Source organism: Trachymyrmex cornetzi, unplaced genomic scaffold (genome assembly GCF_001594075.2).
Source record: "Trachymyrmex cornetzi isolate Tcor2-1 unplaced genomic scaffold, Tcor1.1 scaffold23, whole genome shotgun sequence".
NCBI lineage: Eukaryota > Metazoa > Arthropoda > Insecta > Hymenoptera > Formicidae > Trachymyrmex > Trachymyrmex cornetzi.
Window position 1 is genome coordinate 2,071,082 of NW_017296956.1, and position 15,839 is coordinate 2,086,920.

At 34.6% G+C, this 15,839-nt stretch overlaps 1 protein-coding gene across 7 annotated transcripts in view; it reads right to left on the reverse strand.

The window, feature by feature from the left end:
* Positions 1 to 362: 362 nt before the first annotated feature.
* Syx1A (syntaxin 1A) overlaps positions 363 to 15,839 on the reverse strand; it is a 49,150-nt gene continuing 33,673 nt past the window's right edge. Inside the window, exons 6-11 of one of the 7 annotated variants that reach the window (XR_001940097.1) lie at positions 15,297 to 15,370; positions 15,060 to 15,197; positions 12,125 to 12,235; positions 2,758 to 5,446; positions 2,130 to 2,185; positions 1,791 to 2,051 (exon numbers count right to left, since the gene is read on the reverse strand). Coding sequence is in view for 1 of the 7 variants with exons in the window: in XM_018506853.1 (XP_018362355.1) it covers positions 1,790 to 1,870; positions 13,152 to 13,262; positions 15,060 to 15,197; positions 15,297 to 15,370 (404 nt within the window). In the remaining 6 variants the exon portion in view is untranslated. Of the gene's footprint in view, positions 708 to 1,777; positions 2,186 to 2,757; positions 5,447 to 7,734; positions 7,902 to 12,124; positions 12,236 to 13,151; positions 13,263 to 15,059; positions 15,198 to 15,296; positions 15,371 to 15,839 lie in introns of those variants that run through there. The other 6 variants (XR_001940096.1, XM_018506853.1, XR_001940094.1 and 3 more) reach the window with 6 other exon arrangements.

Here is a 15,839-nt window from a genome sequence, read left to right on the forward strand (position 1 = left end):
GATGGATCTATCGGAAAATTATCGAATTAATATTTGAATAGAAAAACGAGAGGGATATGTTTCTCTCGCCTCTTTCCATTTTTTTCCGATTAAACGCAACTAGCGCACTAGCTATCAGAGGAGACTTTTAAAATAAAGATGACGCAATGCAGCGATGACGATGACGATGACGATGACGATGACGATGACGATGACGATGACGATGACGATGACGATAATGATGATGACGATAATGACGATGATGACGACGACGACAAGGACGACGAGGACGACGACAAACAACAATGAGAATGATGAGAAGATGACGCAATGCAGCGATGACGATGACGATAACGATGACGATGACGATGACGATGACGATAATGATGATGACGATGATGACGACGACGACAAGGACGACGAGGACGACGACAAACAACAATGAGAATGATGATGGTGACGTCGGCGACGATAATAACGATGGCAACGACGATCCTTTATCTCTTTGGCTTTTCTTCGTGTCGAGCTGGAGAACGCGCGTAATAGACTGAAGGTTCTAGCGATGATAGATGTTACGACAGAAATGCGCCGATGATGGCACCTTCGACAATGACGATCTTCTTTCGTCTGATGGCGATCAGCCTCACGTATCGAAGCGATATGAGTGAATGCTGACGCTGCCGGCGGTTCGAAATTAGGTACACGATGCTGCTGGTCTTTGGACTTTTCTGAACAAAAAGATCGTCTGAGTGCATACAGTGACAGGGCAATTACCAAAATAAAAATTATCGATTTTGGAATGGCAATGTATTATCAGCCTAATGCTATTAGTTACACTGGTCAACAAAATTTCGGTAACATTGATAAAACCTACATTTTGTGCTTTTCTGTTTTTCATGTTTGATATTCAAAAAGTCGTAATACGTCATTTTTGTGCAGTTAAAAAGACTTGTGTTTTGAAAATCTAAATATGGCAAGTTCTTCCCATAGATTTTGTTTAAATGTATGAAATAAATTATGTTATGTGTTTCCCTATTTCGTTATAAAATCACAAAGTAGATGGCTTATAAAAACTTTAAAGAAAGCTTCTATATTTCAATCATGAGTTGAAAATCAAAGTAAAATGGGTTTCTCATGTATATGTCGTCACATTATCTCTTCTTACATAGTTGGAAAGGAAGGAAAAGAAGAACTTTAAATCCATCTCGCGATGTAAAAGTGATTGAAGAAAAATAAAGTGGATATCCCTCCCTTCTCTCTCTCTCTCTCTCTCAAAAATGATGTCATAATAAATATTTCAATAACAAAAGATTTATACGTGCTACAAAATTTTTATTAATATTTTCGTATTCAGTGAACAAAAACGATTAAAAACCACCTTACTCATATTATCAAAAAATTTTTTTATTTGTTGACTAGTGTTATTGATAATAGTAAGTGATGAAACGTAAAAAAGTTAATTTTAAGAGCTTCTGAAGTTAAAAATTATGTACACTCACAGACTAAAAAGTTGTAACACTTTCGATGGGTTTTGGAATGAACTCACCGAAGGATTGATTGTTATTTATAGATAAATAAGAAAGCCCATTAAAAACTCATTGAAAAAAAGTGTTGCATCTTTTAGTCCATAAGTGTACATACCGTTGTATATTATTTCAACACAACAGCGAGCAATCAAAAATAATAATTACAACAACTATATACGCGTTAATAAAACGGCTATTCACATATATTCTTATCGTTATCTGAACATTCCCAATACAATAAAATATCAAATGTCACGCGTTCTGGCACGTACCTGGTTTGGCGTTCACAGTCCGAAATATCCACCGATGGTGGTAGCGACGACAACGCCCAATACGGCGAGGCAAATCATGATCATGATCTTCTTCTGCACTCGGCATTAACAGAGATCGTTAAAGTTTAATATAATTTATTATAAAGCTTTCTCTGTCTGTGTGTGTCTCTCTCTCTCCTAACTGTCATTCCTAAATTTCTTTATTCTCACATCTATTTCCCCCCGTCCTCTCACTCTTTCTCTCTCTTCATCTGCCTCTTATTCTGTGTGCTCTCTGTCCATTGTTAATACATTATACATTACATTACACATTACAATTGTTTACTTATCGATCGATTATATAGTAAAATACCTGAAAGAAATAAGCTCTTGCTCGTTGCCGGCACGGACGATGCACGTTGCAGTGGCCTGCATAAAAAATGATGCATGAGTATGTAACTGTACGTATCCGACGGAAATAGCAATTGAACGGTTGACTCTCGCAACGTGTAGACTTCCGATTTTTAAATTGAATTGCTTCAACGGTTAGGATATGATGTAATTCTAATAAGTAAGTAACTTTACCTTACTATGTTTTTAATTTTGATAATCTTATCTTCAATGTGTATATATACAAGACGTCACAAATATTTCATCTCACCCATTATTTACAAATTCTTTAATTAATTTTGATTTGATTTTTGATAAAAAAACGACATTAAATCTTAACTAAGAAAAAATCGCTCCAAAATTGTTTACTTCGACTGGTCGAAAAATTTAGAGATGATAAAAAGTGGGAGAAATCTGAAACGCCTTGTACATGAGAGAAAGTAATCAATCATAGAATTGACACTATTCTGTTAGTAATTAAAATATTTTTCGCGATATTATCAGTAATGAAATCTCGTGGTCTTTTTGTTACATCTAATAGAGAGAAATGAGATAGAAATTAAAGGTGATCAAAGAGATCAGTATCAATCGGAAAAAGCAGGAATACAGACCTTCATTAATCGACATCGTTAACGTCCGTTTTCTTCCAAGAATTTCCTCTTGTTTCCGTGCAGCTTCAATGGTGCATCTTCTTAGATTCTTTTCTAATTTATCTTATCCCGCTTTTCTCTCTCCTTGTCTTCGCAGCAAGTATACTCCGCCAAGGAAATTTATATCTAATATCCACCGTGAATTAATTCTCGATCGAACGCATTGATGTTTCTTTTCTCTTATATCTTGTATAAAACGCGACATGAATTCTATTATTTTCGCGATTCTACTATCATTTCGTACGGTCAGCGCTAATTATATTACATCTCATTTTATTCGCACCTGGTGTTTTACTAACGAACAATTTCCTTTTTGTTTCCTTCTCCGTGAGAGGCGGCAAGTACAATAAAGACGACAGAGAAACAAAGACGTACCATACCGCCATTCTCCTATCTATGTGTAACAGTTTCTTTTTTTCACGCTGAATACATCCGAAGAAGAAAATGTTTATTATACTATATCGGCGCGTTAATGATTAATATTGTTACTCTTTTTTTCGTTATCTTGTTATTATTATTATTATCATCTGCTCTATACAAATTACGATTATTTACATGTACAATGCCACGGGCACCATTATCGTGTCGTGCGGTCTGCATTGCGACGACGGTGATCGATATCTAAGTATTCATTGGAGCATACATACGTATCGCGAAACACGTCGTTATCACGCGGATTAATGTCCCGACCGAGCAGAAATTCTCGCGTCCAGACAAGAATTAAAATACGCGAGCGTGAAGAAGATAACGTCTCTGTCACATTTCGCACAGAAACGATCGATCAGTTCTGGGACAAATACGGAAGCGTCGAACTCCAACTCGCGCCACCCGCGCCGATTCAAATTGCCTTTTCTATTATCTAGAGCAAACTTCTCCAACATTTTGTTCGTAAACGTTTTACTTAACGAGAGGTGAAAGCGTTTATAGTTTGCTGGTAAAGTGTTGGACAAGTCTGATCTAAAGAGTATTGCTGACTTAATGATATCAAACGAATCTGCGGCGACAACAAACAATTTGCGCCGACATCAAATACCAATTTGGTTAGTGGACAAAAACAAAAATTTATAATGTAAAGTCGAATATTTTCGCGCTCGTTATAGCTACGTTCCAAGGGTGTTTTCTTAATCGACGTTAAAAGATCTCAATATAAAACTGGAAGAATTTAACGAACAGATTTTAAAAAAATTAAATTTAATATGATAACTTTTGCCTTCATATTTTAATCTTTATTTATTCATTTAGAGAACGGAGTTATGAGAGTGACAATTCTGAATATAAAATATATTGAGGTCTTATTTTAGTGATTCTGAACTGTTTTATAGATTGCTGACATTTAATAATTTCTCCTCCAGTGACACGGTAGTCAAAATCAATATTCGTTGGTGATAAATATAGAAAGAGAAATGAAAATCACGAATGGTTCAGTTTGCTGTCGCTGCATTTCGTATCAAATCGACGGCGAGCTTCGTTCTGAAGACGATTTGGAAAAGGGCGCATGTGTTCGATCTCGTATGTCGCGCGTGATTTTCGATTGTGCAATCGCCATCGTTATTACTCGCTCACGTCAGAACTTGGATTAAGAACGATGAAGTGGCAAAAATAATAAAAGTGAAAAAAATAATAAAAGGCAGTGTGAAGATACGCCCGAATGCGAGGAAAAGCTATCAGTGATGGCGATCTCCATTCCATTCCAAAGAAAACACCGACTTCGATCATTTTTCTCGGCATTTCTTATCTCCATTTCTACGATCCATTTAACGTAAACTTGCAGTGCACGCGCGCATTTTAAACAAATACAGTATTTAATTTGTACAAGCACTATATACGTATATTTCTTTTTTAATTTCAAGAACCGTCGCTCTGCAAGTTTATACAAATTCTTGTCTCAATTTCTTCTCGCAATCGGTAAGATATAGTTTCTTCGAAAGAATGTAATAAAAATTAATATCGCGGTTTTACGCGTTTTCCAACGTATTGAGGCGCAAAACGAGATAGAAGGAACTTGATTACAATCTTCGCTAATAAAGTGATAGTTTGTTCTTCGTGTAATCCAGACTTATAACGCACGTTTTATCACCGTTCCTAACTTCTACTCTGGCGTTATGACGTTTGCGATATCCATCGAGACGTTTTTCCGGAAAATTACATCCGCACGATGGATCCTGATTACCATCACATTCGATACACAATATATTGGTTAACCCGCGGTTAGAATAATCGTGAGAATACAAAGTAAATTCTTTAAGACTAATAAATGTATAAACACATAAAATTTATTAAAATTCAATAATAAATAAACTTAACGATCTTGCGTAGACGATACCTCGAGATCGGTGATGCGTATCGCGCTATCCGAATTTCCCGGCGAAAATTCAAGATGGACGTGGTCCGCGTCGATCTTCGTTTCTCATCATCGGAGAGACGAGACAAGAATGACGAATATTTCGGCAATTCAAAATACTTGTCTCGTCCCGATTTGTTCTATTTTTTTCCCCTTCATTCCGTTAAACTTACTCTGCGAATATGTTTATTTTTTTTTTTCTATCGCCAATGTCGCGTGCGTATGCTTAAGCTAACTTAAACTAACTACCAAAATGATAATCAGAATGATGACTGCTATCGTCACGCAGATCGATATCAGGAACAATTTCTGTAAAATAAAATAATTGCATGATCGCTTGAAAAAAAAAAACAAAGCAAAAAGAAAAGAAAAGATGAAACGAAATGGCAGATTGAACTGAAATCGCGACGGTTTTGGATGAGCATTCGAGATGAAATGACAGTTCCGACTTCGAGCGTTTAATTATATATCAGAGAGATTCTTAATTAAACGCATCTATAAACGCTATTTACTACGCTCTTCATCCAGCATTTGCCTTTGAAATATGTATGGATAATATTCTTCCGGTATCTTTTCCACATTTTATTATTTTTATTCAAAGACTAATAGATATTATTAACACGGAACGTTCCATACTTCTCTCTTCGCCATCTTTGAATCCATCAAATAATATGGAACTAATACTTTACTAACAGAAATTTTATTGGTTTTTTAAACATTTATATACTATATATTGTTACGAATAAATTGCAAATTTTGGATTTAGCATTCGGATTATTCACAAAATTTATAGATATAATCAAATGCAGAAAACTTGGAGGACATTTAATACATTCACGCAAATACATACGCGCCTCATCGAATTTTGATAAATATAATTGGGTTGGCAAATAAATTTGTTCAGTTTTGTTAGTTTAAATTGTATACACATTATTTTAGTTAAAACAAAATTTAAATTTTAAAAAGGGGTTTTAAAGCTTGAAATCGCTACTTTTTTGGAAGGTTATTATATTTTTTTAGTTTAACGTAAGTTTGTTTATTTTTACTTATAAAAAACTACGAGCTGAAAGAACGGAAAGTTTTCTTTCCACTTTGGGCCTGTTATGTGCTAAAAAAAAAACGTGTAAAAATAAAAGCTTCCCCTCAAAACTTGTTAAAAAAAATGTTCCTACGATTTTTTGTTACTAAGTTACTCACGAATTAAGTAAAAAAGTATTCCGACTGATCGCTTATAACTCCGTTAAAAATCATCGTACCGCAATTAAAAAACCGATTCTTAATTCCGCATAATTAATGTTGAACTTTGCTTTATTGAATAGTATAATTGCCAATTCTTTTAAAAATAGAATATGTATAAAATTGTTTTATTTCATCCTAAAAAACCGAATGAATTTATTTGCCAATCCAATGATAATAAAAGCATATCATATAAACATATATTATACTCTCTAAAACTGAATCAGAGTGGATAATCGCTGATATCAGTGCCAAGTATGCCACTGGTAATCCGTGAATTAAATATACACGAGATCCCTAATCTAGCTAATCTTTATCATGTGATCTAACTAACCTTGTTTTATTGATATGTATTGCTTAAATTCAATGAATACGGTATTGGAAGATTGAAATTAACGTGCAAATGTCAGTATTTTAGTTATATAATGCTCAAACATTCTTTCTTTTTTAGTTGAACTTTACTGATTGTCAGTGCTAAGTACGCCACTGGATAATTAGTGACTATCCACTGATTCAGATTTAGAGAGTTATGTATATATATCACACATATACATAAATATACATGACAAATAGAAAAAAACTTGAATTAAAGTATTGTTGAATATGTACATCTTCGCCAATTAATTTCATGTGTCTCGAAGTACGGAACAAAAATTTTGTTACTTCTCGTCAAATAAATGGCAAATGACGAATGCGTATCAATAAAATTACCGACAATCATCTCGAATTTCCTCCAGAAACTGGGTTCCACATCTTCACAGTTTTCTGCGGTTAATCACAAGCACAATTATCGATTATTTGCACAAATAAAACTGACAAGACGGGTACCCCGAAACTGAGATTAGTTAACACGTCGACGACATCGCGTCGTCGATTTAAGACATTCACAATTCGGAGGAACATCGAGCGGCGTAATGAAGTGTACTATTAACGAAACGAGCGGATACGATGGTGCAGATTATTACGTTAATTAGTCGTTTGTTACAGAGATTAGTCGAAGGATTATCGGCGTAAGATTACGGAGAAACGTGTTATTAGGATCGGCGCGGGACATCCATTTTATTAGCATTTCTATTTCCCTTTGTCTTTTTGGCTTAGTGCGACTTTAAAGATACGTTCACAACTCTAAGCGATTTCCATGCGTCATAATTCTTCCACAATAACTATTCCCTTCCCCTTACCACGAAACTTCTAATTACACTGCACATCCGATCTTATGCGTTTCTCCCCAAGTTGATCGCAACTAAGTTTCTGCATATATTATTATTGTTACTTTACTATTGTTATATTTACTGCTATTAATATTATTATTATGACATTTTTGCTATCGCGATGCACTCGTTTTCCCTTTCTTTCTCTACCTTCTTTTTCAAAATCTTTAAACTCTTCTTGTTTGACACCCATACCCTTCCTTCCCCTACAAAAAAACACCCCCCTCGGCCGTTTAGGTTCTTGGAAGGAACCCTACTATTATGGCGACTAGTATGACCGCCGATATTAGGACGCAGATTATGATGAAGATCATTTTCTGTGGACAGAAAAGCAGAGAAGGCCACAAATCAGGTACGCCCATATACGCCTACGTCGATAAAGAATTGAAGAAATCGCAAAGAGAGAAAAAGATATAGTGAGGGTGTATCGAAATAACGTTACGCGCCGAGCTTCGTGAGTAAATTGTAAGTAAGCGACACGTAAATACGTACCTTCGAAAAATTGGAAAAGTAAAGAGAGAAATAATAAAATGTGAAGAATATTTTCGGTGACGGCGAAATAAGAAAGAGAAGAATAAAACTTTACAATTGTACGAGTGCAGTGGATCGGAAATCAAAATTCGAAACTTACGGAAGAAGAAGCGGTGGAAAAAAGAATGCAAGAAGCGAATACGTGTTCGTTCATGCTGACTTGCATTACCGCATACAAGTGATAAAAAAAAAGACAGAGGAAAATCTTATTTCTCCCGATGCGTGTCTGTACTTTTTACTTTGCTAGAAATTCTTTATTAAAAATATTCCCCTTTAATATTAACTCGTATAATAAAACGGTTAAAATACGAGGGAAAAAATTTGTAATTAGTCACAAAGTAGTATTAGAGCTAAATAACGACAATAATTTTATTGTGACGCGAAATTAAACATTTTTGCGAGTAACTTTGAAAGAAAAAAAAAACTGAAAATATGGAACCCAACGATATATATGTCTAATATTTTAATAAAATGAACACATAAATGCCTTGGGAATGTCCAAAGAAAAGTAAATTTTTGGAATTATTTACAGTGGAACCAGCCCCGATGAGCTTGACCTTGATATATATTGTCAAAGTCATCATCTCGAGTAATTTTACCTTAACAATTAAGTAATGCTCTCTTATAGTTTCTGAGATATTTAGGTCCAAATCCACAACCCACGGTTAACTCTTAATAACCGAGGCCTAACTTATTTCCCATCTATTTCCAATTCTAGAATTAACCGTGAGTTGTGGAACTGAGCCTTACAGTTAAAGTGCAATTTTAGTATCATGCGTCTATACAATTTTTCACCCGAAACGAGGTCCATCCTACCTCGCGTCCGACTTTTCACGCGAAGTAAGATCTACAAGCATATGAAGTCGTACACTCCTAGGCAGGGGGAGAAATGGGCTGAACCTCGCTTCGCGGTGGAAAGTCGGATACCCCTGGGGGAGATGAGATGAATCTCGCTTCGCGTGGAAAGCCATCATAAAATTAAACTCATTTATAAAACTTATTTTGTTAAACTTGTTAACGAGTAGGTCAAGGTCATTCAGGGTCACGACCTTGACAACATATATCAAAGTCAAGGTTGTCCATTATTATAAACAATTACCCTCTACTGCCCTCACTAGAATTATAAAAAAAAATAAATAATTTGGGTAAATTTTTTTTTACTAAATTTTTACAGAAATAAAACAATGTATATTATTTAAAAATAGTCATTACTAATGTATGTAGTATGTAGAGTATGTAGTATGTAAAGTATGTAGTATGTAGAATATGTAGTACTGCCCTGATGAAAATAAAACGTAAAGCGAATGTCAATAAAGCGTTAATTGAAGTGTAAAAGAAGTGTAAGGAGAGAGTAACGGAAACGTAAATGAAACTCGTAAAGGGCGAAAATTGGAACATGAAACGTAAAGGAAGCTAAACGTTAAAGAAACATAAATACAAGTATAGATAAGTTCTTCGGCAAGCACGAGCAGAATGTTTGTTGAATTGTAAACGGAGGGTGATTAGACAGTCTAGAGAACGTAAACGGAGCATCATCGAGTTCTTAGACGAACGTGAATGAAATGTAATCGAGGTCCTTGGTAAGCAAATGATATTTTAAAATATATTTTATTTATTCGGTAAATATCTAAAAAAAAGTGCTATGCTTTTTTTTTGGAGTCCTAGGGGCTCACTTCAAAAAATTATTTCATTAGAACACAACTGAAAAATGTTACAATGCTACGTCTTTTATCCTAGTCTGTGCGAATTTTTAAATTCGAGAAGTTAGTTCTCGCTAACTCCTTCTAGAAGCTACTCAACGACGCTTCATTTACATTTACGGTACAGCTCAATGACGCTCCGTTTTAAAATAATTTTTTTTATTTCTATATCCCAGAAACGTACACGAAGTGTATTTGACTGCTCCGTGCACTTTTTGCCGAACGTTTAGGAAGCGTAGACAAGTTACTAATGAATGAAGTGTTTAGGAAATGTATCAGTACACTCCATGCATTCTTTGCGGAGTGTTGAGGAGCGTATGAATTAATAAAAAAATATTTAAAACGTGTATGTGTATGGAAAATGTGACAGATGTGTTTCGAGCACACTTTACGGAATGTTTGGGGAGAGTTCGTGGAGTGTATATGAATTCAAAACCACTAAGAGTCAATAGAAAGTCAACGAAGTGTTTAAGAAGCGTTAAAATTCTTTGTTCGCACTTCTTTGACGCTTCGACAAGCTTTATATTTTCATCAGGATGACGATAACTTTTAGGAAAGAGAGAGTGAGCTGGCTGTCAAACATAATCAAGCACATTCTACATACAACTAATGATGCGGGTGCGTTCACAAACTATAGTTAGTCACAAATACCAAACCATTCTACCCGACAATAAAGACTTGTTTATTCCGCTACCTATTTTATTACATCGTTTCTGTGCCAATCTACAGAACAGTGCATTCATCTATCCTTGTACTATTAATCTATTCGACATCGACTATTACACTTCATCTCTTTTACCGCGATCCCACGATGGACTTCGATCGCGGAACATACTGTCGCAAACGTAACACAAAGAATAGTGCAGTGATATAATTAGTACGTGTGCAATTGTACGCTATACACAAAATTAAAAGTCAATCACAAAAAACAAGGTTCAGATCCCACTCGATGCGAAATGCCTGATCGTAGGTAGTATTAGAACGAAGGGAATTATTTCAGGAGCAAAAAAGAATTTCAGCAATTTCATTTCGAATCAAGTATTTTTAAAATCATCTTTGATACTCGAATATTTCTCAAATTTGTTGTTTCAGTAACTTTATATCTACTCTGTCGAAAAAAAACATGAAATTTAATGTATATTTTTAAGTTACACAAGTTAAATTCAATTTTATAACATTAATAAAGTTAATGTATCTGAAATAATTGAAAAGAATATTTGTGTACATGTACATGAAATTCATTGTACTTTTCAAACAATTTTATTGAATTTTTCTTTCTTTGTAGATATAAATAAAATTTATTAATGTGTGTGTGCATATAAACATTAAAGTTAAGTTACTTGTGACTCAATATTTTCATTGATAACATTTAAATGTTTTTAATGTATCTGCTAGAAATTTGTTTCTGTTACATGTAATGGAAGCAAATTTTTTTTAACAATGTACATATTACACTCAATCAAAATATCATTAAAATCGACACGCACGCACGCACGCACGCACGCATGCACGCGCACACGCATTCTGTGCCTTATAATTTAAGAAAATATTTATAGGAGTTTATTGTGTGTGTACGTTGTGTGTTTTGCATACAAACAAAATATCATATTTTTCTGGACAGGCATTCTTAAATCGCAGTAAGTCTTTTGCTATTTTGAACATTTATCCCCTACGGTCAAGTGAATGCATTTCCAAGTGAAAATGTTCGCTTTGAGAATCATAATGGCGAGAGAGATCAAGATTTTATGGGAAGACAACGCGGAGCAGAGAAGAGAAAATGATAACGATGCAAAAGAAAAATATTACTCTGTGATATTTTCAAGTCCGCCGTCGCATTTCATAAAATTTTGAATAAATCTCTCTCGAATCAATCATTCAATAGACACTTATTCCTTTTTGCTCCTTTCCATCGGACTTTATTCATTCGACATATCATATTTTGATGAACGCCGCCAAGCAAAACGATTTCTTATCGCAAATATTGCAAATATACTTCAAAAGTGTTCAGTAAATCCTGAGTTGACTCACGGAAAAAGACAACTCTTCGATGGATTCCAAAGAAATTATTACCTCACAAATTCGCGATGTCGATATTAAACAAAAAAACCGTATTTTCTTGATAACACTTTCAGATAAAGTATCAACTTCTTTCTTAAACTTAATCATGAGTTAGCAGCGTTCATGTCGATCGAGCTGATCCGAAACTCGCGAAATCTGCTCCTTGCCTCGGAAGGCTTTTCGTTTCTCAATATTACGCGAGAAATAGATTTGACTAGTTTCAGCTGTGTTTGGTGTCTGATGTTTTTTACCTTACGAGCCTTGGATCGGTACTCTTCGGCTTTAATCAGCTCGCCCCGGGCCTGGCCGACGTGGTCGCCGGTCTGATTCACGCAGTACTCAATGCTGTCCATCATTTCACCCTGCCATACCACACGTGGGACAAAGGACGGAACTCGAGATCGGGATGGACATGAAAGGAAGGAGGATTTCGAGGTGGGACCAGGTTCGCTCGTCGAGGGGAACAACCTCAGGGATGGGTACACCCAGGATGACATTTATGTACACATAATCGGCGAGAGAGAGAAGCAACATCCCCGCAGCAAGAGAATGCCACATTCCCAGCGTCGTACGCGCATGTATGTGCAGGCACATACACACCGTCATATTTTCCACATCAACACAGTTATACACACGTACCCATATTAGTATTGACAGCATAGAGATTAATACGTAAGGTTAATAGTATGAGTAATAGTAGTAAACAGAGCAGTTGATGGACAGAGGCACACAATTAGCACACCCATGTTTCGACAGAGTACAGAGAGCAATGTATAGGTATAAGGAAGAAAAAAGGGGAAGAGAGAGAGAGAGAGAGAGAGAGTATAACACGTATACACATAACAACACATATATATATACATATATATATGTATGTATGTATGTATACAGTGTAATATAGATATATACATTTATATATCGTTTACGAGCGCGAGTTGACACGAATACCAACGACCGGCAAAGTAACATACACAATAAATAAACAGGAAGAAAGCGCCGTCATTAATTGTTTACGCATAGAGAGGCGAGTAAGTGTGGAGTAGATGTACATCGATTAATACAGATTGCAGCGAGATATGTACCAATAGAAGCGGATAACATTAGTAGAGCGGGTTTGATATAAAAGGAATGAGGAAAACGAGGTGAAAAAAAACAAAATGGGAATCAAGAGATACAAAGGGTAGAGGATGCAGGAACAGTAGGAAGAAAAAAAAACAAGAGTGACGAATTAGACGCGAATGAAATGGCTTCGAGACGTGATATCTGGGGAGGACTCACCCGTCGGGCTTTGCTTTGATACTTGAGTGCTTTTTTGGTGTCCTGCGTGGCTGTCTGCACGTAGTCCACCGCGTGTTCCACGTGGTACTCTATGCGATCTATCATCTCGCCCTAATGTGGGTAGGAGGCGCGGCGCGAATCCACACAGCGTAACACAAGGGAAGAGAGAGTGTTAGTCCTCAAGAGTAAGGCAAGGCTAGTGATTAAACTGTTTATTGCGCCACTTTTTTCTTATTGTCATGCATCAGTTTGCACACTGGCATCGATAACGAGAAAAGTAATTATCGCCAAGAATCAATGACGTTTATATAAAAATTACTGCTTTATAACAAAAATATAATTAATAATTATAAAAATATTACAAGTAAAAATTATAAATTTTCCTAGAATAACAATTTCAGAATTGTGATTTGTTGAATTGATATTCTCAAATGACAGTATCAAAAAGCTATTTTTCTTTACAAGGATAGTGAGTGTAAATTACTGCGGTAATTACTTTGTCTCACTGTGCGAAAAAAGATCACTAAGTTTAGACAAACAGTATCACGACAAATAAAGATTAATAATATTATTGTTATTATTATTTATTAATTAATGTCATGCAGAGAAAGAAAGCGATGAACTAAAACCTCCAATTTTTCGCGGAAAAGTTTTAAATAGACATCAAAGAGAAAGTAATAATTATTTAATAAAAAAAGATGTATAAAATAAATAATTAAATTTCCTCGAGAAAACTTGAGATTTTAGTGCCCTGAAAAAATTTCCCTTTGATTAGCAGTCACAATGCGGCTCACTAAGAAATATTACTAAAGAAAAGGGGTTGTTACACTGCGTCGCGCTACGCTCCTAATTGCTTATGGATCATTGATGTATTAAAGCAATCGCGGGTAACTAATACAAAAATAATATAATTTAGGCGGACGTACTTTTCAAATTATAATATCAATTAAAATCAGCAAAACAACTATTTAATATGTGGCTTATTATGCAATCAATTGCAAAGAACGATGCCGCTCAAGCACCTCGTAATAAAGCATCTCATTCGTTAATCAAATCGATAGATTGAGTCGAAAAATAAATTGAAACGTGTATTTGACAGAGTTCGACAAAAATATTCTCTTTGCTTGAAAATAAAATCACGTCAAATAAATTTTCTTAAATAAACAAATTAAAAATAAACAATTATTCATTTAATACATTCAAAATAAACCATCGTTATATATAAAATGTGTCATTACTGAAAATATTCTCAACAGAATTTTAATCTTTATTTTATCATAAGAAATTAGATTAAAATGTTTATATAATGCGAGAAAGTTCCTTTCTCTCAGCTACATACATTTTTTTCAATTAGACTGAATTTCTTCTCTCTCTTTATTATATTTTTCTCCAATTATAATACATCAACTTATTACCTACTGCAATAAAAAAGTTAAATTTATTAACCAATTTATGAATTTCTACGGTAAATTTATATTTGTATATACGAAAATAGTTGTAATCTCATGTGAATTGATCCGAACCTATCAGCAATGTTTAATTACTGTTACAATTAGATTTTTATCATTTGTATATGCAACATAATAAAGTAAATCAATGTTCATGATAAATATCTTTGATATGTTGCATGATATTTGCGATACATGACACATGCAATTTGCATATAAGTTATGTATCTTGTGACAGAGCATTATTCTTTCATTTATATCAATCAAAGAAAATCAAGAGAGAAAATTGTTATCTAAAAATAATAATGAAAAAGATATATAAAATCTTTTACATGCAACATGAATCTCGTTATTAAGAAAATTTCTTATACTAAAAAAAAAGGGACACTGGTATAATTATATTTGTTTAAATAGGTAAACTGTTTCCGAAATAAATTTGCATAAAGCTGTTCAACCTTACCTGACTTTCTACCAACATGGCCATGTCCATGAACATGTCGTGCAACTCCCTGATGGAGTTTTCGAGTTTAATGATGTCAGCGTGACGCGCCTCGATGTCCGCAAGGGTTTGTTTTGCTTGTTGCGTTTCCATAATGATCTGAATCAAGATTAATCAGTAAAAAAAGGCAATTATTAAAGCTTCTCACGTAGCTACTAATAAGACTACTACGCAAAAGTAAAATCATCAAGTCAGTACCCCTTGCGTGAAAACGGCTGGATTTCCTTGTTCCAGCATCTCCTCGAGTTCCTCATTGGTGGTTGTTCTCCCCGCTGGAAAATAATAGAGAAATTCCTTCGTTTCGCAAATAAACGCAACTTAACTTTGCGAATGCAATCAATTTTCCGTCAAGTCGCTAGCGCTATTATTTATTCAACGAATAAAATGATTGTTTAGACCATAAATATCGATATATAAACATTGATCTCATTGAGATAATTATTGTTTACACATTTACAGTTGTAAATTTATATTATACATCATTATGATTATCGCCTTCTCATTACAGCATTAAAAAATGTAAGGAAATTATAAATATAGTAAACTAGTAAAGAACTGAAAACTTGAAACGTAATAATCCTAGGAAAATTTAATTAGATTCATCAAAAATGAAAATTTTTGATAACAACAACCGTTTTATATCTTCTCCCGGTATTTCTTCAAATAGAAACGAACACGAGCATTAGATTGATGAGCGAATATTCCGGGATGGACTCGATGTGACAACAGATTGGAAAGGGA